The following is a 24,774-nucleotide window of genomic DNA, read 5'->3' as shown; positions in this document are numbered from 1 at the left end:
TTAGGCTAGAGCTAGATGAACGGTGTTGACTCAAAATCGCAAAGAAAATTGGAGTCAGTGTGCATCCTATTGAGCAACGGTAAAATGAACTTGACACCCGTCTCATAATTTAATTCTCCTCTTTATCTTGACATGATTAGTCTCCAAATTATAGTTATAACACCTTACTTACAAAACTGACTCAGACAATTATGATTGCTGAATAAACATAATTATATCTGCACATGGATAATGATACATTTAATTATGGTATAAGCTATTTTCAACAATTTAAACATGAAAGTTTTTTAGTAACTTTAGAACATTTTTAATAAAGTCAATATTAACCTTATATATAAATATTTATCTTAAAACATCGTAATAAATCGTCATAGACAATGTAGATTAAATGTGGCGCGAAACGTCTAGGCGCGAAAGGTCTTTGAGGGCGAATGGTCTCGACGCGAAACGTCAATAGGGGCGAAACGTCCTGTTACCCTGTAGAGCATACGTCCGTCTACACCGGTGTCGACTGATTACACTGAACAGTGTCCAAGTCATGCCCTTTATATAGGGGTCCTCAGATATAGCGAGAATCCGAACAAAAATGGCGGACACATTGCTTTTACGAATCATGTTCAGCTTTAAAGTTAATATTTTGTCAAATTTTCTGTATTATATCATGACTTATATGTTGCTATAGCATTTCACACGAAAATATAATTAAAAAAACTTATTTTATCTGGAAATTATTGAAACTACGAATTTCGGGACGCGTTTGATTGACACATCCCTGCACACCCGGTGAAACGTAAACATTAACAATAACAGAGCCCGTGCCCTTTTTACAAAACAATTTACGTTCCACCGGGTGTGTTCAGTTTGTGAAACTCTGCACACATCATTTACAATATTGGTGAGTTGTTTTTGCTTTTTCACATTTCTACTCTGAATTTTCTGGATTATATCTTTAATTTTTTCATTAATACACAACAAAATTTCTACTTTTCCTTAGTATTAAGGATAAAGTTTACTTTGTGAAAGTGCAAGGATGTGTCAATCAAACGCGTCCAAATTCATACGTAGTTCCAATAATTTCCAGATAAAAGAAGTTTTTCATTATATTTCCGTGTGAAATGCTACAGCAACTTTTAAGCCATGATTATTCAGTGGTGTAAGAGGACTTAAGGATAAGAGATGGGTATCCCCAATATGTTTGACAGAATGGTACTATGTCTTGTTATTGGAAACTCGAACTATATGTCCCATCAAAAAGTTAATTAGGAGCTGCGCAATGGCTCTATTTAACAGAGATTCTTTGAAAGTCTCACTGAATTTTATTCAGTGGAAGATAAGAGATGGGTACCCCAAAGCGTAACGGACGGATGTACATCCCCATCACAATACCCCCCCCCCCCTTTTCAAGCAGGGTACAAAAAACCCAAACCAACCATTTTTTATCAATGTTTAGAGCTAAACAGTACCCTGCTCTCATATCTTAATTCTTAATTTAGGGGTTGCCAAACAACGATTTAATTTTTCCAAAAAAAAAAAAAAAAAAAAACTGATAAAAAATACAAATACCAATCGTCTTGATCAAAAGTCTCCCAAGTGTCATGTTTTGTCTCTCATACCATCTTCAAAAGATTCAAGCAGTGCATCAATTGCACGTACATTTATAGGTGGCAATAAATGCAAAAAATACATTGTAATCAACAATTAACTCTCCATTAGCATATTTTACAACACCTTAAACAAAGCAGATCGCAAACTTGGTCCAATCAGGTTATTCATTCCGAAGAGATCTTAACTAGTAAGATTTTACATCCCCCCACCCCTTCTCAACATCCAAAACTAGACCTCTGTGTGTGAAAATTAAATAACTATTAACCATAAAATATATGTATCTTTTACATTAATCATACTTAAATTGTCATTATCAAAAAATTATATCCCCTTATCAGCTTCTAACGTTATAGCCCCTTATCAGCTTCTAACGTTATAGAAATCTACTGACAGAAAATTGCATTAATTAAGCAAATATGTTTTGAATTGTGCAAAGTGCCTAAATGCATATATTAAACAGTTTTTCAAGGGACGTATATATATACGCCCCTAGCTGTGCATATAAACTTTGCTAGAATTTGTATGAATGTAAATTGATGGAATATCATTCCAGTAGATTATATTAGTAGCACATATTAATAAGAACATCAAGGTAATTTGAAACAACTTATAATCTCGTATTTCACGAGATTTGCCGAGATCCTGAAATTCATAGAATAACAAAGACATAAATTTTATAAAATTTACTTCATTCTGCTGAAAAGAACGAGGAGGACACCTTGTGTATCGAAGCTGAAATAAAATGCTTACCTAGCTTCGGTATGATGAAACCTACAGTGGTTGAGTTTATGCAAAATTGACATCACAAAACATGGAAATCATTTTATATACAACAATTGCAGAGGTTATACATAAAAGAAGACCCGATGATACAGTTAATAAAAAGCATGCTATTTGTAGTGTGAACGGGTTACACCTGAAAATGACTAATATAGTATAATATTTCTACACGTTAAAAAACAATGTTCACTTTATAAATGAAGCTTCTAACACTTCTATATACTAAATTTATATGAAAATAACACTTCCTAAAGACACCTAGATTTTTAAAATCAACTTCATAGATATAAATTTACAGATTACCATAAAACTTAGCTTAACTTCAACTATGTTCTTCTAAAGAGAAAAACAGATCAATGATGCCCTTTTCTAAACACGATTCTGGGTCTTTTTAAACTGATTGACAAAATATTCATTCCACAACCTGTACATGCAAAAGAGCATCTGAAATAGGATGCTGAGTTTTCATTGAAGCAAGGTAAAGATTAAGCTGATTTTCCTACAGTGAATTCCCCTTTCTATATTCTGTGCAAATCATGGTTCATAGTAATATGCAAAATTCAATCAAAATTCTAGTTTTAAATAATTAAACATCACACTGAAATACAATTATACAGCATATTCCGGGTACCTGAAATAAAATGTCTCCTTCTTCTACTGAAGCTTTTAAAATCATTAACTTATACTTTCAAGAATTGACAAAAATGGTATACAATGATCATTCATTGAAAGGATAAATCATTCATATAACTAAGCACTATGTAGGAATTCTAGGCTGTAAACAATTTACACTTCTTAATTTGTTTCTCAAAAAAAGTACTGTTCTTTGAAATCATAAATTTCTTACTTTTCATGTTTTTACATATAAATTGAATGCTTTTTACTTTTTAAATAACATTAGCACTTGTTTATTCATTTGCTAGACAAATTATAAAAATACCATTTAATAATTACTTTTGACTAAAGCTTAAATTTACTCTTAGAAATGTTCCTGTTAAAAGCTGAAAAGAACATCTGCTATGGTATATGTATTATCTTTCTACAATGGATTAGTCAAGTAGTAGGATATTATACAATTTTGGTATTTGCTTTGAAAATTCATGACGAAGGAATTTGAAGAAAAAAAAAAGATTTTAAAAAATATTCTCCTGTTTACCTCCCATAAATTAAAAACAGCCACGCTGAAAACTATTTAATTCTCCTACATGATGACATGAGTAAAAGCAACAACATAAAACCCAACACTTATTTAAGGCCGTGGCCACCTTCCGCCAGGTGGTCCTCCTCTAGGAAGTGGTGGTCTCATTGGCATTCCTCCTCCTCTTCCACCAAAAGGAGGTGGACCTCTTCCTCCAAATGGTGGTCTCCCACCTCTCATGCCTCCTTGATCACCAGGTGGACCTCGAGGTCTAAAATGAGGGCCAGGTGGAGGTCCAGGTGGGCCACCTGGAGGAGGGGGTCCAGGAGGTCCCCCAGGAGGAGGACCAGGTGGACCACCTCTTCCAGGTCCTCCAAATCTTTGATCTGGTGGAGGAGGTCCCCTTCCTCCAAAACGAGGACCTCCAAATCCATCAGGTCTTGGTGGGAATCCATCTGGACGTGGAAATCTGTCTCCCATCGGACCTGGTGGCCTGAATGGTAGAGGAGGTCTTTGTCCTGGACCAGGGGGTCCACCTCTTCCCATCATGGGTCTTGGGGGCCGTCCGCCGAATCCTCCACGCTGAGGAGGGAAACCACCTCCATCCATTCTTGGACCTGGGGGACCACCAAAGTTCCCTGGGAACTGATTATTTTCTTGACCGTCAGGCCATTTCTCCTGCTTGATGCCTTCATCTGAAGGCACTCCTGCTGAACCACCCTCAGTGGCTTGAGACTCCTGTTGCTCATGCTGTCGCTGAATACTTTGCTGAATTGCCTGAACTTTGGCCATCACTTCCTGACTCACACCACTTTCAGCTGCTGCTGTTGCATTACTGTTACTGTCATCTGGATTGTCCCATTTACTGGGTCTCTTCCTTTCTCTTCTTCGCTTGTCATTATTTTGGGATGAGTCCAAGGAGGATTTATCAAAATCTGAGCTACCATATTCATTAGAATTTGAGTCCTGGCCATAATTTAGTCTACCACCAGAGTTGCCAGATTGATTATTTTTCCCTTGACCATAGCTTTCTCTCTGGTCTGCACTACTAGGTCTATTTTGATCTCTAGCTGATTGGTTTGGATTAAAGGAATACTGAGCATTTGTCCTTCCATATCCAGAACCTTGGGAGGGGTTTGAATGTGGACGTGTTCGTCCCTGTTGATCATTATAGCCTCCACGGCTATTAGGCCTGCTATTGCTTTGTTGCTGATTTTGATTTTGCCAGTTCTTCAAAGTCTCAGCAAGCTGTGCTTGCTGATTTGCTGCAGTCTGCTGTGCCAGAAGAGCATTAGCTGCCTCTGCCCTCATAGCAGCTTCTGCTAGATTTCTCTTCTCCTGTAAACCCTTTACAAGGTCTGGTTGAGCTGCAGCAGCATGAGCAAAGGCCTGGCCATAACCTGGAATAACGGTTGCTCTCTCAGCTGCTCCTGCCAGCCCTGCAGAACTGATAAGTTGAAGATTTGATCCACCGAATGCTACTGGCTGCCCAGCCAAAAGATGACCGGGTGGCAATCCTAATAGACTTTGTGTGTTTAACTGCTGGGGATCAATTCCAAAAGGAGCAGCACCTCTGGGCCACTGAGCTTCCTGTTTGATTTCTTTTACTTGCATAAGAGCTGCCATTGGTGGTTGTGATGGTTCATCATCTTCATACTCTTGTTTGAGTAAATCTAATGCACTGGAATTCCCACTGTTTTCAAACCTACCCCTTTTTTCTGGAGGTTCACTATCCCTTCCACCAGAAGCTGAATGTTTGCCTTGTCTCTCGTAATCTCTGGTTCTGCTTTGTTGGCCATAATCTTGGCTGTAGTTGCTTTGTTGAAATCGATCTCCAAACTGATTTTGGGGTAATGGAGGGGCATTACTTGCTTGGTTTGAAAACGAGCCACCCTGAATAAAACAAATATTCCATTACAAAGTGCAGGGGTTAGCATTCAGATAACAGCTGCAGTGCTTTCTCTAAATCAGACTCAATTTTTTTGAAAATAATTAAATATTTCTAGTATTTTTGAAACACATTCAACTACAAAATTTAAGCTCAAGTATTTTTTTTTTTACATTAATTTTAATATTCTATCTTATCTTTAAATGTAATCAAAGTGAAACAACAGAGACACAAAGTACTGCAGCTGCTATAAACATGGAATTAGTCCAATCTCTACACAACTTACATATCCATGTCTCACCTAAGAAAGAGAGCTTGTATTTCAGTCTTGTTTTTTTCCCTTGGGTTTTGAACAATTTACACCTCTAAGCTAGCAATAAAGCCATTTATCAAGTCCACTATGCAGAATATTTCATTAAAATTCACATAAAGACACCTGCTTTTTTTGGGAGGGGAAAGAATCAACTGTCACAACATCTACACCTTTGGAAAGCAAGTTAATATTTCTTATTTACCTTCATGAAAATAATTCTTATCTGGGATGATCCAACTCATAAATGCCTTTAAGTTAAATAAAAGATAAAAACATAAACATTCAACTGCTCCTGAAATTGGGATTAGTTGATAAAATTCTATCTATATATACATAGAACTGTCATGCAATTCCTCCACCATCACCACAGGTAATGACCTGCTAAAGCCTTCTGTCTTAATCCTCCAACAATTGTCCCGATTCTGATACAACAAATAGCAACAACTATCTCTTCACAATGCATACTGCTTAATGGGCAAAAGTAGTGCTGGGACTCTTTTACTTCCAAAATATAACTATAATGATTTAAAACTTTATTACCTTGTAAACAATAATTATTTGACACATTCTTATGCATTATTATCCTTTTTTTTTTAAATAAAATAATATCTATGAAAAATTAACATTTCACTGGAAATCTAATTATGTGAATTAGCAATTATAAAATGTTTGAATCTGCTTTAACTTTTTAAGCTAAACTTTAAACATATTAATATTTTAAAACACCTGATTTATTAAAATGTAACAATGGAAAGGAACACATATTTTTTGGTTTACTATCATTATATAAGTTAAAAACCATAAAGGAGAAATATTAAGAGCAGCAAGATAAGATCTATAAATAGAAGTCATTAAAAGTAGAAATTGTATTAGGACACAGCCTTAGCACTATGTTTTAATAAGAAACCATTTAAGTTTCTGTTCAATATTTCTTTAAAACTTTTAAATAATATATCTTTAATATATACATGTATATTGCATTTAGGTTAAGATAAAATCCATTATAATTATCATTTAAATATAAGTATGTTTATCAGTTATTCATGTTTAAGTTTTCATGCAAAACATTTACATAGAAACACGTTTTTCTTATAAAACATTAAAAAAAACAAAAATAAATAAAGTTAGAAGTTAAGGTAATCTTCATGTACTCATGCTCAATAAAATTCTTTGTGATTTTTCCCCTATGTTATTACAGTATTACATCTGCCAGGAAGAAGGTGCAGAGGCTACATTATCAATAACAAAATGTGCAATTGTTATGTCACTTCCTGTAAAATAATCAAGTCATATGACTAAAAAAAACACTTTAATTCCATTAAAACATAAAGTAGGGAATAAAACATTAAATATTATTATTAAAATCCTTTTCCTATCATCTTTGAAAGCTATCACCATGCATTCATTTTTAATCAAACTTGGCATTAGCTCTTAATAATATATTTTGATGGAAAAAAAAATTCAAACATTCAATTGCTGAACTTAAGGTATTGCATCTAGATAATTTTCTTTATTAAAGTTTTCTCTAGACAAAATTAACTAGCAATGATTAAAAATAAACCTAGAAAATCATAAAATAAAACAAATCAAGCATCATTTATTTGCTACATTTATGGACTTTTTACAAAGGGACTGTCTGATGAAATACATGTTTGTAACTTTCTGGATATTTTTTTTAAATGAAATACTGATTCACATAGCATATTAGAATTTTCATTGAATATGAATCTTGAGTTTTTCTTTTGTAAAATGTCCTTTTTTCTGTTTCTACTTCAAATATGAATTTATATGCTAGATACATGTACCTAGGTCTCAATGAAAACTTGTGTAATTTGCTCTCAGTTCTCTCTATAGCAAATCTGTAACTTTATCCTCAGTGTTTTCTGATAGTAATATATCCACTCATTAATGAATACACATGGTGCTTATTTCACATTTATCATAGTATAGGGTTTTAACTTAAAAACTAGGATTATTTAGGGGGGTGTATGTGTATAATTCATAGGATTAAGCCACTACTGGGGCAAGTCTTCTAAAAAGATAAAAACCCTGAAAACAAGTCAAACAAACAGTATGATAGATGTATCACTGTACTCTCCTGTTGATCTAGACAATTGTTACCTAGATACAAATGACAAAGCACAAGGAACAAAGCAGAGAACTGCGAAATAATGTATAACAAGAATATGAAATAAAATCCCATTCATTACAATAATGGTAGAAAAAAAACAAGGGGAAGGAACACAGTTTGTGTGTGTGTGATGGACCTCTTTAAGGAGCTGTTTGAAGTTAGTATTATTGACTGAAATCCTGAAAATGGTGTTTGTTGACATGAATTTTCTACACATAACACAGCAATACATGAAACAATATACACAGGTTACTGTGTCAGACATACCGACAGTGTAGAGAAAGAGACAATATTTGTATTCACTAAATTGAAAAACTATGGTACACAATGTCATACAGTCAAGCTTTTATCATTAGGCATTATTAAGATTGAGGAAAGGTTAGGACAATACCACCAAGGTTCAGAGGTTAAAGGGTCAATTGATGCTAGGCATGTTGTATAGAAGCAGATGGAGTCTTAATTAAAGCATAAGTATCTATCAATCTTTAAAATCTCTTTAAATAAATAAATATGATACACCTGTATATGTATATGACCTATATATAAATTTTAGTTCTAGACAAATCAAATGTAAATTAATTGTTCTTTTTGTTCAAAGATATGCAACCATACAGATCTTTCTATAAATAAAATCAATTTTAAAACAGTTAATCAACTTAATAAAACTATATCTTTAGACCTTCTTTATAAATATATACTCTCTTTTCATTTTTTTAACCATAGATAAGGTGGGGGAGGTGGTATTGTCCCTGTAATAATATTTATAAATACCTGGCGCATGTCAGCTGGTGGCTGGAAAGGCTTCTGTCCAAATCTACCTGGCACCCCTCTAGAAGCTCCCTCATTATTGTACCTACAAAAGTGTCATATATTACAGATCTCAGTTTCTATGTACAAACTAAAATGTTCGACAATGCCTTTTGTGAATGCTTTTCAATTCTATAATGAAAACAAGGCAAAAACCTGTCTACTAGCTCCTGAACATCCCTCTTTTGCAGTTCCACATACTCAATGCTGTCAAACAGGGGATCATTATCATCAGGTAACTTAAAGTTTGCCTTCATCTCTAGTACTGCAGACTCTGGTACAAATTTTCCTGCAAAATTTCAAAGGACTTTTACACAGTCTGGTGAAATAAATACATTAATCTGGCACTATTTAGAGTTCAAAAAAAAAAATCTTGATTAAAACATCCAAATACACACCATCTTCTGTTGTACGTTTCTCAGATCTCCTCATCAATTCAGCATCATCTGGCTGCAATATCATTGCTCTCCGGAAAAAGCCATTAAAGTTTTTCATCTTCCTTTTCCTTGCTGATGGGTATACATTAGTTTGATCCAATATGTAGTTTCTGTTCTTACTCTTTGCTGTTCAAGCAAGATATGTAACTATATCATCAGGCAATAGACAGTTTCAAATTGTAATTTCACTGTTCTTGGAGATTATATACTACAAATGTATTACAAATGATTGCATAATTCACCCTTACCTATTTCAAAGAGTTTGTTGAGAGCTTTTGTGGCTTTATCTATAAGAACTTCCCATCGACCATTGTAATTGTTTTTTCTGGGAAGCCCCATGACTTTCATTTTGTCTATGAGGGTATCTGTGCCTATGATGTTATACCGTTTCTCAGGATAACTCTTTTTCATGTTTTCTGCCAGAGTTGTCTTTCCAGCACCAGGTAAACCAATTATCATAATCATCTACAAATCAGAAGTCATTTTCATCTATAGTACAGTACATTTTTTCTATGGACTACTGCTTGGTAGGGCAGGGAGACAACTTGTGGTGTTCATACTTGCATACTGTGGAATCATTTTAATTCATGGGGGTCAATGTTCAAAGGCAACCAAATATTTACTGGTTTCTGGGGATGCAATTTCTTCAGTATATATACAGATGATTCAATGAATTGATACTTTCACACGGTTTGTGGTTGGGTATGCAAATTCATGGGTAAGGGTCATGCACAAATTCCACAAACATTGGTTCCCCACAAACAATGATGATTCCACTGTGAAAGTACTCATGTCTTAATTAATCATGAATTCATTAATTAGTAAAATTCCATATCATTTGTTGAGGACATGTTCAATATATGTGAATTTCAAATGTTAAAATTAAGCACTCAGAGGAAATGTGCTCACTTATACATTTCTAAGGGAGAGGTATGGTAATGGTCGTATCTGCACAATCCCCCCCCCCCTTCCCAATCAAAATAAGTACTCATTTTGAAGCAGCTCCAGAAATTTTTCCTAGTCATCTCATAAAAGGACACCTGGCCTATATGTACTTTTTCTATACATCAGTAAACAGTATTTAGCTTATTCATTAGAAAAAAAAAAATATGTATAAATTTTGATTTATGTCTTCCAAGCAATTTAGTAAAACCAGTAGGAACATGCTACACCCTTCTTCTTTAAAACTCACCTCACATTCATTCTTTTTCTCTGGAGAATCCATACTTTTCACTTTTTCTGGAACCTGCTGCACATAGTTGTAGCCCTGAGGGGGTGGATACCAAGTCCCTTCTTGTCCAAGGTTCATGCGAAACCTATACATGATAAAAATTGTTATCAAATTTTTTTCTCACTAAAATGAAAAGAAGAGAAACAAATTTGTCGTGAAATATATTTACCTTGAGTTCTTTGTCAGTATATGTGGAAAAAGTGCCTTCTCTTTGATGCCTGGAGTAAAGCCATGCAGTGTGTGAGCTACTCCTAGCCATTGGCCATTTTTCATGTACGAGATTGTGGGTGGTTGACTGTCCATATCTAGTAATGCACCAATCACATCTCCCTGTCCAAACTTCTCCCCATAACTAGTAAACTTATTGTTCTGTGAAAACTTTCCTGTCCCTCCATATCCATAAGAATATGGCTCCTCTCCTACAAAATAAGTTTTGAGTAGAGCAAGATATGCTATTAAATTCTCGTTATTGTATTACAAGCATGTTTCTTCTTCACTAATCATAGGCATCAATCCAGATACATGTATATCTAATATGAGGCATAAAAACATTGGTGTTTCTTGAAGAATCTCTCTGAAAGACTTTTTTGGATTCACTTTTTATAAAAAAAAATCTGACTCCAATGGTGAAAAGGGGGGGGAGGGGGGGGGGGGGAGGGGGGGGCTGAGGATGCGGTCAGCAGAAGCTAAGCTTGGTTTGAAAATTCTAATCATGCTAGACATTTCCTTTTTTCTACAGGATGATAGAAGTGGGTGAAAAGATGTTAATTTGGTTTAAATAAAAGGAAAAAGATTTAAAACAAAGGTGTGATATTACAACTAGTTTTCTACTATTTTAGCAAATTAAGATCACTTCTGTACATGTGATAAAGTGATTTTTGGTTCGAGGGAAACGTAACAAGGTTATACCTAGCTGTAGAGAGCACTCCTCCAGGGACCAGCCCACCCTGATAATGTGTGGATCTTTCTCCTGGTGGTCAGAACCAAAATCTGTCTGCTGGTGTTCTGTGACTTGTATCTCATAATAGGCCTGAAAATTAACATTACCCACTGATAATCAACATTGTCCACTGAAAATCAACATTACCCACTGAAAATCAACATTACCCACTGAAAATCAACATTATCAACATTATCCACTGTAATTATTTCTTGACATTATTTAAATACATGTAGGTATGAAAATCAGTATAACTGTTTTTCTCTAAAAGGCCTTGAAATCAGCTTCATATTTTTTTTATTGCAAGAATTTGCAAGATGATTAGTCTTAAAATATATTTTTTTATACATATCTGCATTTATAAGATACCATAACTAAACAATGGGAAATACTAGCAAACTGACCTTGCCCCGGTACACTCCATGAGTGGCCTTGACACCAGCCCAACAAAAACAGAATGCCGCTGGATCATTTAAGGGACGAGCACCATACCTGTCATGTATAAAGAAGATATTTTATATGAAGCTTACAATAGAATGAGATCTAGAATAGAAAGCATAATAAAGAATGTATCACTTTACATGTACACACCCATCATCATCCAATACAAGGTGGAGGTCACTATTGTAGTCATCTAACATCACAATAGACTTCTCAGAATTTTCTGGCTCTGCTTGTTGAACCACTTCTCCCATCCCATACATACTGGCTAGACTGAAATATTATTATGCTTACTATTTTAACTTTATAAACAGAAAACCGATTCAAAGTTCAAAATTATTATGAAATTATGTGTACAGTCAAACCTCGTAATCTTGAACTCGAAGGGACAGAGAAACTACTTCGAGATAACCGAGGATTTGAGATATACCGGGTAAAATATTTAAGGAATAAGCAGTTGGGACTTCAAAATCACTTCGACATATCCATGGTATTCGAGATATCCATGTTCGAGATACCGAAGTTCAACTGTAGTTTAAAATCAAGCATTTACAAATACTCATGTGAATTAAAAGATCAGAAAAAAAAATTATTTTTTTGTTGTTATCTAATTGTTTTAATGTAATCTTCACCTTGCTGCTCGTCCACCATCTGCATAAGCAAGCTTGAGTGCAGCATTGGGGTCCAACTGTAACATCTGATGCTGGGGAGTAAGACCTTGAGCTGCTGAGGTCAAGGACAATGCCTGCAAACCACCAGGAGACGGAGCAGCGGCAAACCTCTGAGCTGCAGCTGCTGCTATGGGTAAACCAGGAAGGAATGCTGAATGGCCTAGAGCTGTTGCCCCACCTAAAGCTGTTTGTCCATACATACTTTGCCCCAGAGCTGCCTGACCCAATGCTGCTTGACTTAGAGGAATATGGCCAAGTGCATTTTGTCCTAATGCTGTCTGTCCTAAGGCTGTCTGACCCAGGGCTGTTTGTCCCATTGCAGCCTGTGCCATGAGAGCTGGACTGACTGCTGTTTGTCCCATAGCACTTTGACTCAGAGCTGTTTGGTTTAAGGCTGTCTGTCCTAAAGCTGCTTGACTCATGATACCAGCCTGGCCTAATGCTGCTGTTCCTAATGCAGCTTGGCTTAATGCTGTCTGTCCAAGAGCAGTCTGGGCTCGTTGGGGCTGCACTCCTTGTGGTAATCGCACAGCCATCATGTATGGCTGAGGAACCATCATGGGAACTAGTCCAGCTGGATACTGATTCATATTTACTCCCAGCTGCCAAAAAAACAGAAACCAGAAAACTGTAATAATTTCAAAATATTATATTATATACCATAATTGGAATTTTTTTTCAGTTGAACTAGGACTCTGACCAAGGTTCTATCAAATAGTGAAAAATAGACAGTGTAAATGTAATCCTCACTCCATTGTCAAATAAGCTATTAAAAACTATATATACTGCTGTAATTGCTAGGAACAAGGCCTAAATGCAAAAATAAGAAACAGAACTGTGAGGCTGCAATACTTGCTGTATATTTTACCTATTTGCCTGTGCTAGTGTCTGAGCCTCTCTCATTTATGGAAGTTCATTACTGGTTCTCTCAGATTCTTACCATATCTAGCGGGGGGGGGGGGGGGGGGGGGGGGAGTCTGGTTGGGATTACAAATTACGGACATACTAACCGGCCTACCTAATTGAAGACCTACAGGTAATTGAAGACCTAGGGAAGACCTACAAAAATTTGGGCTATATACAACAAAATTACTAACCCCCTTTCTTTTCATTATCATTCTCGCATGCCACTTGAAGCTTTACACAGAGCCATTGGCATGTTTTATTTTTAAAAATGACATAATTCAATTTTATATTGGCAATAACTCAGTAAGTCATGCACAATAACTCATTAATTGATTTTTCATTATTCATTAAGATTCATCTTCGCTAGCCAAGGGTTTCTGATCCGCCCAAATTCTCACGAATCCTTTTGATGAGTGGAGTGGATCGAATCGGAACCCTAATAGCTAGCGATGATAAGATTTTGAAATAAATAATTTAAGTCTTGTATTCTATATAAAATATGAATAAATCAACATGATAACATGATGCAATTTCAACTGGCTACATATATATGATTTTTATCTTCAAAAATTGTTTTTTTTTCTGTAACCCCATGGCATGTGAAGTCATTAATTTGTGGCACGAGTCCATTAACTAAGAAGCACTTAATATGTAGAAAAAAACAAACAAAGCAGGCGTTAATAAATGAAATTTCATTATTGTAGGGGTAGTTGATTTACCTGTTTCACTCTGGATTTATAAGGAATTACACAAATACTCTGTTCTTTTTATCGTGGCGTCATCTTTCTCGGAAAATGGCGACGGAATTCACGGCAATTAAATCGTTCCTTGAATTATTCGACTATCTGCCGCCTATAATAATTAATGGTTTTCATTTATGATTATCATAATTATAATATGAAAAGTACATTAAACATTTATGTATATAACTATAAATGCACCACAGACTATTTCCAAAGGGGGATGGGGTGGGGTCGGGAATCTAGGAAAGCAAGAGGTCCATGGGCCACAATGTTCACCTGAGTATATTTTAACCATGCTGTTCTTCAATAATTAAGTGCCTTCTCTCTTTCATATTCCCAATACATTGTATACGTGGATTAAATATTCATGTATATAAAACATGAATGTCTCATCCAATCCCAGAGGGTCATGATTCATATAAAATATGAATAATTAATTTACTGTTTTAAAACAATGTTCAAATTGGCTAGTAGATAAGTTATCTCTACACCTGGGAAAAACTGAATGTATTTTATGTGGATCAAGAAAGAAGCTTACAAGTGTTGAAGACTTTCACACTGAGTGTAATGGACAACAAACTAATACAATACATTCTATGGATATCTAGAGTTTTTATTGATCAATTTATTATTGAGTCCATTGTACAAAAAGTTAACAACAGGCTGTGTTTTTTTATACATACAAGCTTGTTTTTTTGGATTATTAGAAGTAAAATGTTAATTTCTATGTTCTGCTCTTGTACAATGTCATTTAAATTATGCCTGCTGTGCTTGGTATGCACGTTTGACAAAGTGTTTGAAAAAGAAATTACAAAATGTCAAAACAAAATGGTAAAATATATACTAAATTTATCTCCTTTACATTCCATAAACTATATTTTTTTTGTTTCCCAAATATTATCTTTCAAAAGATTATGTATAACTGTGTATTTGTTTTATATATGATGACATGATACCAAATAAATGATGACGATGATGGCTCCAGCTTAATTAACTTCAAGGGGTCAACTCATGACTTCCTCAAACTTGAATTCACACAATGACAACATGGGGATGAAGAGGATAGGTGAGGTGAGGAGATTGAATGTACTCTACCATCTCCCTCCAAAATAGTAAAACCAACCTCAAATATATTCATTTATTTATGATAAGACAGTGATAAAGCAATCAGATTGGAATGTACATGTATATAAGCTTATGCTTCTTATGTGATAATGCATATTTCACTGTACATAAACCAGTGAGGAGAAAAATGTGACGGATAATAGCAGGACTCAAACCCGGGCACCCTGAATCACTAGTCAGGTGCTCTACCAACTGAGCTACCTGGCCACTGGTGATTGAACCCTTCTGACCACCACATTCCTCCCTCCTTAAAGGTCTTTGGCCCAAGAGATATAGACCCAGATACTTCCCTGGAAGGTCTTTCACATCACTTCCTGGGCAAGGGACAGCATTAATGAAACCAGCAAGCTGAAAAATGAGACAGACCTGACCAGAATTTGAACCCAAGCCCTCTGAATTACTAGCTAGATGCTCTACCAACTGAGCCACTGGCGATTGAATCCTTCTGACTGCCACGTTCCTCCTTAAAGATCTTTGCCTGTGAAGAAACCAATCCAGGCTCCTCAATTGCAAGTCTTTCACTTGTCACTTCCATGGAATTGCACAGCACCAAATGTAACAGGAAAGGAGAAAAAGTATAGTGGACCAGACAAAGAGAAAATGAGATGGACCAGACCAGGGTTACAACCCAGACTACTGAATCACTAGTCAGGTGCTCTATCGAGCCATCTGGCCACTGGCGATCAAACCTGGCTGACTGCCAAATGGTATCCAAGTTAATGTTTGCATGAGAAATATTTTTATTATGTTTTGCATTTCAGATATGCTCCAGGTAATTGAATGAAAAAGCAAAAAAGTTTGGGGTTATATAATGGGAGCATATCGTGATTAAAACAGCTTCATCTATGCAAACTATCAAAATAGATCATTTTTCTGTCCTCAAATAAAACAAAACAAAATTCAGACTGTTACAGTGTGTATTAATCATTTTATTGATATTTAATTTTATATGTGTACATGGTTGTTGTAATTAATGGTGCTGAACATCAGTTTCCAAGGCTGTTAATTTTGAGATGTTGAATACCAAAGTCACTTGATCTTTTAGTACATACCAGGTTTAAAAAATACACTCTAATACTTTTCTTCAACAAAATATCAGCACTAAGAGAAAATAAATAGATTTGATGCAGCTATTGTCCTTTTATGTCACCTTCCACTCCATATTCCAAGGGATATAAAATTAAGTTATATGCTGGTCTTCACTTCTTGTCATCTAAGAGAGAAAGAGATTATAGAGTTTAACACATCTCTGAAGTCCAAACTCTTAACTCAAAGGTACATACAACACTGATGTAAATTAATCACAATTATAACAGAACATAGACTTTAAAATAACAAATTAAAGCTCAGGACCAACTTATTCAACATATTTTAAAATAAGCAAGGAATGCTTATTTATTTTTACTAAATTTTAGGGTTTTGTATGAATTACCCGATAGTAATTTTGAGCAGTAATAGATGAATTCATTGATATAATTACATACCATCATCATCATCAGTACTCTCATCATCATCATCGTCTTCATCATCCTCATCATCATCTTCTTCTTCATCAGACTCAAAGGTGTCATCAGGTATGTCATAGATTCTCATCACAGGCTGAAAGGTGTAGAAATACACATGTTAATGTTTGTTAATTCTCAGTAAAAATACAATATACACATATTGATGTTTACTAATTCTCAGAAAGAATACATGTATTACCGTAATGTTTGTTAATTTTCAGTAGAAATACACGTATTAATGTTTGTTAATTCTCAGTAGAAATACACGTATTAATGTTTTTTAATAATACAAATGCATTAATGTTTCCTAATTCTCATGCAAAACAAGGGAAGAACTGAAGATGTTTCTTGACATAAGTATTGTTTATGACGGTATATTGCCATGGTCAAAGTTTTCATTTGGAAATTCACACTTAAGTATACAACAATAGAACAAGTGAGATTCAGACCTTGTTAGGGTCCTTCATGATGAGATATTTTCCTTCTTTCAGTTTCATACAGGTATCTATAATACACCTCAGTACTCCCCAGGCATTCTCCATGTTAAGATTTATCTGATTTGCAAACTCTGTAGGCTTAAACTGCTGAGTTCCCAGAATCACATGTTTACTGGTGTCTCTGTGATGTACTCTCGAAACATAGCTACAAAACATTTCTAATCATTCACCATTTTTTCATGCATTTTTTATTTATTACATGGTAATTGTCTCTGCACATTTGAGATCAATATCAATTTAAAATCTTGCAATAATTTTAAGAACTGACCCAAATTTAATCTGATCTGATCCAGCCAGTAGTGAGCAGACTGTCCACTTGGCGAGCTTACAGCTGTTGTTTTTCAGCTCCGTAGCCAACACAGCCCCTCTCTGGTTGTCAAGGCGACTTCTCCAGTCCACACCTCCACTATACTACAATTCAAAGCATGTAATAATAGAAATTGCAAAAGACATTAATTCATACATATCTGTAATTTTTCTAAACATCATTTTTTTTCCTTTCTTTTGGATCTCACCAAAGTGCAGTTTTACTTTTTACACAAAAATTATATTTGATAGACACATAATTCAATTAATATGTCTTATTTTTAGGAATAAAGAAAACATCATTACTCTTGAGTCCCACTCATTAAGCGTTTTGATGTTAATGAACTGGAGTTCTCCATTGGGACCCATCAATACTGCATCATGTTCACAGCGACATATTAACTCAATGTCATTTCCTAGTTGAAATTTACGATACCTGTATAATAAATAAAATACCCACAATAACACTATGAATTCATCAAATCTATAGTAAAACTAGGTGCTGTGAGCACTGAGCTCACAAAATGATACCCCTAGCCTCCCATATCTTTATAATGGTAAAGTCCATGTTTTGCTCTGGGAGACCCAAAATAAGTGTCCAATCAGAAAGTAAAATAAGAGGTGCACAATGGCACTATGTAATAAATATTCTGTGAAAGTATCATTAAATTTTGTTCGTGGATATACGAGGAGTTGCAGATAAGAGATGGGTACCCCTCAAGTTTGTAGGAAAACTGGCAGTGTCTATGTTTCGCTATTGGAAACCCAAAATATATGTCCGATCAAAAAGTAAAATAGGAGGTCACATTGGCACTATAAAATAAAGATTCTGTGAAAGTATCATTAAATTTTATTCAGTGATATAAGAGGAGTTGCGGATAAGAGATGTGTAACCCAAAGCCTAACGGACAGTTGGACACCCTCATCACTATACACCCCCCTCCCCCGTGGGGGGTATAATATGTATTAGGCCACAATTAAAATATTGTTGGTTTGGCGTTGCCGACTTAGTCTTTATACGTTTGGGTCGGTAGGTAGGGAAAATATTTTTTTTATTTAAATTTCAGAAATGGTACATGTTGTTAGTATCCGAACGCCGTGGGTTTCCGATAGTTTAACAACAACCACAGTCTGAATTGATTCTCAGATTTGTCATTGATTTTCAAACCCTATTAGATTTAAACCTTTAATATATGTAGTATTAAAAATCACTGACATTAAATTTTTGTAAATTCGAATCATGTGCACGAATCCAAGCATGGCAGCTAGACTAGCAAATTGGACAGGACATTGTACCATGAAATTTCTATTTCGAAGTGGTATATCTTATTCATCAGTTTACTTTTAAAACCACATTACCACAGAGGGTCATGCCATCAACTTCTGTTATACCGAGTTTACATTTTACCGCTTTCGACAGCCATGCTTGGATTCGTGATACGCATTAATTCAACATCACATAGACGCTTATAAATGAAAACTGTTTGATCAATCAAGCGTTTACATGATTCTTTCCCATTCTGTTTATATTACACAAACGTACAAACACCTAAATCCGGATGAATATAACGAAATAAAAATTATGATCAGTATCTGTTGAAAAAATTCTTCGGACCGCACCGATTTATGTGAGTCGGCCGGCAACGCCAAACAAAGCTAATTTTATTTTTGGCCTTATGCAGAATAGTATATGTAGATTAAAAATTTACCTATATCCTACAGATGCTATATTGGATGCTTCGTCTTTCTGAACAAAAGGATTGGTTTTCTCAAAGCTGTACTTTTCATCTCCCTGAATGAATGAAAACATTTGAAATTTTTAAGTGCTATTACTTTCACCTCGTTTTACTGTAGATTCCTAAATATATGCTAGGAATTAATTATCGCGTAATTACGCGAAAAGAACCACTCGCGAAATAAAATTACTCGCTTCAATTTTTGTGGTACTGAAATCCATATAAAATATCTTAATCAAGCATCCACTCGCAAATTACACTTCTCACGATTTGTCGTCTAAGGCCCATTTCACGATATTAAGTACTCGCGTAAAATAAGGAATCTACAGTATTCCATGTTTATATTTCAGTTCTAATTAAAAATCTTTGAATAATTTTGCAATATTTTTCGACTAAATGCATTTAGCATGTAAACAGAAACACACCATTCGGAGAACTTGCTGAGAAAAGTTGTGATTGATGAAGGTAGCTTCCAGGGCAAGGTTACGAGGGGAATTAATGCTGTTCCCTTCATCTTGCGGTGGTTCGGTGGCCGTCTCACTCACGGACAGCAGGTCAAACTCAGAATCATCTCTCTTGTCAAAGAACAGCTTGTTCCCTACCCTCTGTACAATGATATCCCAGGAGTACACAGATCTTGTGCAGCACATCAGGGTAGCAAGGATCGCATCTGTGGCAAACACATTGCCACTGGATTTAGCAAGCTGTTGAAATGATTACTCATAAAAATTAGTGTTTATAAACAGATTATTTATTTATAAAGTAGTTCCTGATTTATGATTTTTTTATAAAAACTTTTCCCATAACAGTCATTTTTATTCATTAAGTTTCCGTTTACATGTTTGTTAATCATATGATGATGCACAACACAATATGGATTTCACTGAACCTGTCTGATGATGGGGTCATCAGTGGTGGTCACTTTGTGGAACACTCTGTCAATCCTCTTCATTCGTTTCTCATTCTTTGTTGACACTCTATCATACTGCTTGTCATAATACTCCATACTGCCACACTTCAACCTGTTTTTGCATCATGTTTTAAAAATACGTTTTCAAATACTTCAGAGACTTACATTTCGTATAAAATCTAGGTCATTTTAAGCTTGATTTACTGCCAATCTTTGACTTACAGATCTACGGCATCATCTACGGTCGGCAGACTGAGCTTGGTCAGTCGTGGGAAATCCATCTCCTCAACCACTTCCCAGTTGTCCTTGACCTGAACTGAGGCATCTCTGTGTTTTAACGGAGCCTACAAACAACCCACAAGATTCTACTGAAAGTGGAATTCATGGAGAAATTTGCTGAAGAAATGCATACATTATTCTTCTTGATCAACTACAATGTACACATATGATTATTCAAAATGTATGCTCAATGTTAGAAAAAAGACTTTTGCTTCAATCAACACCATTATTGCTGAACACAAGTAAGAGAGTAAACTTAACTTAAGAGTTGGACTGTTTACAAACAACATGAACAGAAGTTTAAAAGCTCTTAAACCGACCAAAAATTACCTTGTTTCTGTTTTCCTGCATTTGTTTTCCAAATTGTTTTTGCCACTTCCTCAGCTGCCTCTGCCTATCTCTGAAATAAGAAAACATCATTCCTGTCTCTTACTGTGAAGGTCAGTGATAACCAAACAGCCTCTTCATGTGTAAGATATGTGTAAGATGGAAATTCTCCACTTTTCTGATTACCACATTCACTTTACCTCTCTCTTCTCCTCTCTCTCTGATTACCACTAGCATTTTACCTCTCTCCCTTGCCTGATTACCCCTTCCATTTTACCTCTCTCCACTCTCCTATGTCTGATTACCTCTTGCATTTTGCCTCTCTCCACTCTCCTATGTCTGATTACCTCTTGCATTTTACCTCTCTCCACTCTACTATGTCTGATTACCCCTTCCATTTTACCTCTCTCCACTCTCCTATGTCTGACTACCTCTTGCATTTTACCTCCCTCCACTCTCCTTTGTCTGATTACCCCTTTCATTTTACCTCTCTCCACTCTCCTATGTCTGATTACCCCCTTCAATTTTACCTCTCTCCACTCTCCTATGTCTGATTACCCCTTCCATTTTGCCTCTCTCCACTCTCCTATGTCTGATTACCTCTTGTATTTTACCTCCCTCCACTCTCTGTCTGATTACCCCCTTCAATTTTACCTCTCTCCACTCTCCTATGTCTGATTACCCCTTCCATTTTACCTTTCTCCACTCTACTATGTCTGATTACCCCTTCCATTTTACCTCTCTCCACTCTCCTATGTCTGATTACCACTTTCATTTTACCTTTCTCCACTCTCCTATGTCTGATTACCCCTTCCATTTTACCTCTCTCCACTCTCCTATGTCTGATTACCACTTTCATTTTACCTTTCTCCACTCTCCTATGTCTGATTACCACTTGCATTTTACCTCTCTCCACTCTCCTATGTCTGATTACCACATTCATTTTACCTCTCTCCACTCTACTATGTCTGATTACCCCTTCCATTTTACCTCTCTCCACTCTACTATGTCTGATTACCCCTTCCATTTTACCTCTCTCCACTCTCCTATATCTGATTACCACTTTCATTTTACCTTTCTCCACTCTCCTATGTCTGATTACCACTTGCATTTTACCTCTCTCCATTCTCCTATGTCTGATTACCACTTTCATTTTACCTCTCTCCACTCTATTATGTCTGATTACCACTTTCTCTTTACCTCTCTCTACTTTTCTGTGTCTTGGAGAGCACCTGCATGTTGGCCTGGTTTTGCTGTTGTCTCCTCTCTCGTTCTCTTCTCTGTTTGTTCTTCAGTTCAAATAAAATTTATAAAATAAATCAAAATTGAAGTAATTACTAGTATTTATCAGAAAATATGCTGTTGTGTCAAGAACATTAATTCTCTCAATGCAAAAAAAAATTCTTGTCTCTCTAGACCTCCCTCTTATTCTTTTACAGTATTGTATCTAAGAGACACAAAATTCTTAAAACAAATCAATTTTCAATGGGTGTCACAGATAAACAAGTAAATATATAACAAATCAATCTTCAATGGGTGTCACAGATAAACAGGTAAATATCTATAGGAGTCCTCACCTGTTGGAACACTCTGCGGCCTCTCTGGTACTGGGGCTTCTGGATCTTTGAGGTGTCCACCAATTGGAAGCTGTTCTCATCTTCGTCATGATAATAAGCATACTGGCTGGCACCACCACCAAATGCAGAGGAGTATTTCCCTATTGATCAAAAAAGCAATTTTCATTGAGGTTTCAGCAATAGAAACACCTATAAAGAACATTTCTTACTTTGTCTGTTGAATGCTTTGATTATATTTACTTGCCTAGATGTCTCTTGTCTTGGTATGTAGCTCCAGTCCAATCAGACACCTACAAAATCATTAAGCAAAGTTCACTGGTATTAACTGACTAACCGTTACTGCATTAACAGTCATCCAACATGTTTCTTTGCAATGTTGTAGCACGTTATTGATTCATATTTCTCTAAATATCAATTCAATTGACAATTACCATGTCAGCATACAGTCATGAACATTAATAACATAAAACTAATTAACACAATTAATACACAGCTGATATATGCATGAAGGCGTGAATTACAGTTCAAACAGTACCTAGTGAAAATGGCATCTGGTGAAAACAGCACTTAGTGAAAATGGCACTTAGAGAAAAAAGTATATATACAATATGTGTGTGTAAATATATAATAATGATAGGGGGGTGCATATGCATTTTTTTTCTAGCTAAGAATATAATTCATGTAAATACTGTATAAGAAATCTATGTGATATGTATGATAAGAGTCTATATGATCCTGTGTATATAACTTTTTCCCCCCAGATTCATACATTAATACCAAATTTGAAAGTATTTTTTTCATGTCATTTCTTGAAATATCCATATCTTTATCTTCCAGTCTCAATTTTTTTCTTTAAGTAATAACAGCATTGTTGCATGAATCTCTAGGTTTTATATCTTTCTATATTTTAAATGATGACTATAAAGCCACTTTAAAAGATGCAGATTTGATCGATTTGATATGAACACATTTTATAGTATAATGTATCCAAAGGATCGGATACAAGTTCTTTCAACTGAATAGATCCTTTCCTTGCAAACACAATAAATACTGTGTGATTGTTATGTAGAAGTTCGGGCTTTGCTGACTGTGGACATCGGCCTGGATAGCTCAGTGGTTAGAGCACCTGACTAGTAATACAGAGGTCCCGGGTTTGATTCCCAGTCCAGCCATATGTTTTCTTCATGCATTTCTCCTTTCCTACTACATCTGGTGGCCAATGGGGGGGGGGGGGGGGGGGGCTTATTCAGGTTACAATGTATGGGTAAATTAGTAATTCCTGACAGGGTCCTAGAACTTGTGTCTAACTCTTCGAGGTCGAAGACTGTTTAATGTGGGAGAAATGTAGAAGTTCGGGCTTTAGGAGCCGTGGACAACGGCCTGGATAGCTCAGTGGTTAGAGCACCTGACTACTTTAGTAATGCAGGGGTCCCGGGTTCGATTCCTGGCCCAGCCATACGTTTTCTTCCTGCATTTCTCCTTTCCTACTACATTTGGTGGCTAGTGTGGAAGGCCACATTCAGGTTATGTTATATGTAAATTAGTAATTCCTGGCAGGGCCCTAGAACTTGTGTCTTCAAGGTCGAAGACTGTTTAAGGAGGGAGGAATGTAGAAGTTCGGGCTTTACGGACCGTGGATATCGGCCTGCATAGCTCAGTGGTTAGAGCACCTGACTAGTAATACAGGGGTCCCGGGTTCTATCCCCGGTCCAGCCATATGTTTTCTTCATGCATTTCTCCTTTCCTAAGTTACAATTATAACAGTAAAATTAAGTGAACAACTGCGCTCGCCCCACCGGTCGCACCGTCAACATATTAAACTTCTTAAAATCGTTAAATAAAATCGTTTTCATTCAAAACGTAGAAGGTGATTCGGAATACCCTAAATGACTGTAATGTGACACAGAAACACAGCAGTACCATATGGACTTTCAGACTAGTTTCAATAATTCACCTTTCCTAGACGATCTCCTTTAGAAAAAGGTTGATACGGAAGATCTTTAAATTGATCTGGAATTGCACAAGGACCCCATCCATTGGGATTGTCCTGTATTTGAGGGGGGTTGAAGTGTGCCATGCCTTTCTAAAAATCAACGTGCCACAACCAATATGGCGGAACCGGCTTTATTTGTAAGTAGTGAATACCGATCCCGATTCCTAATATCAGATGCTCCAGGTAATGATGTAAAAGTAAATACAGTGGGAGCAAATCGTGATTAATACACAAACAGCTTCATCTATGCAAACTATCATGCTCTCCTTGTACATATACATATATTTAAAAAAAATAGATAATTTTCTTTATTATTTAATGCTCAATGTTTGTACATGAAGGAAAACCCAATTATTGACATTATCCTGTATGAACAATTTAGGCGGAATTCGCCTGGAAAGTAGATGGAACAGAGGCGGAATCCGCTTGGAAAGGGGCGAAAAGGAGCAGGAGACGGAAAACTGGCTTTTTCCGTCTCTAAAATTACG

General features: G+C 35.8%; 1 protein-coding gene across 1 annotated transcript; it reads right to left on the bottom strand.

The window, feature by feature from the left end:
* Positions 1–2,273: 2,273 nt before the first annotated feature.
* LOC133199607 (uncharacterized) lies at positions 2,274–24,410 on the bottom strand. Its single transcript, XM_061335451.1, has 23 exons — positions 24,248–24,410; positions 22,538–22,583; positions 22,294–22,433; positions 21,917–22,005; positions 20,720–20,789; positions 20,333–20,454; positions 20,090–20,222; positions 19,626–19,904; positions 19,174–19,256; positions 17,771–17,900; positions 17,427–17,569; positions 17,111–17,303; positions 12,344–12,984; positions 11,862–11,984; positions 11,675–11,762; positions 11,240–11,360; positions 10,500–10,749; positions 10,292–10,415; positions 9,348–9,564; positions 9,061–9,225; positions 8,819–8,951; positions 8,627–8,708; positions 2,274–5,416 (listed from the first exon to the last, which is right to left on the bottom strand). The coding sequence occupies exons 1-23, from the start codon at positions 24,368–24,370 to the stop codon at positions 3,635–3,637; spliced, it is 5,277 nt and encodes a 1,758-aa protein (XP_061191435.1). The 5' UTR covers positions 24,371–24,410; the 3' UTR covers positions 2,274–3,634.
* Between the last annotated feature and the right edge of the window lie 364 nt (positions 24,411–24,774).

This window comes from Saccostrea echinata, unplaced genomic scaffold, assembly GCF_033153115.1.
Source record: "Saccostrea echinata isolate AGI-Se365-2 ecotype Australia unplaced genomic scaffold, CSIRO_AGI_Sech_v1 ptg000034l, whole genome shotgun sequence".
NCBI classification, from domain to species: Eukaryota; Metazoa; Mollusca; class Bivalvia; order Ostreida; family Ostreidae; genus Saccostrea; species Saccostrea echinata.
Note: the sequence above shows the minus strand (reverse complement) of the source record. Positions and strands in the feature narration are given on the sequence as shown.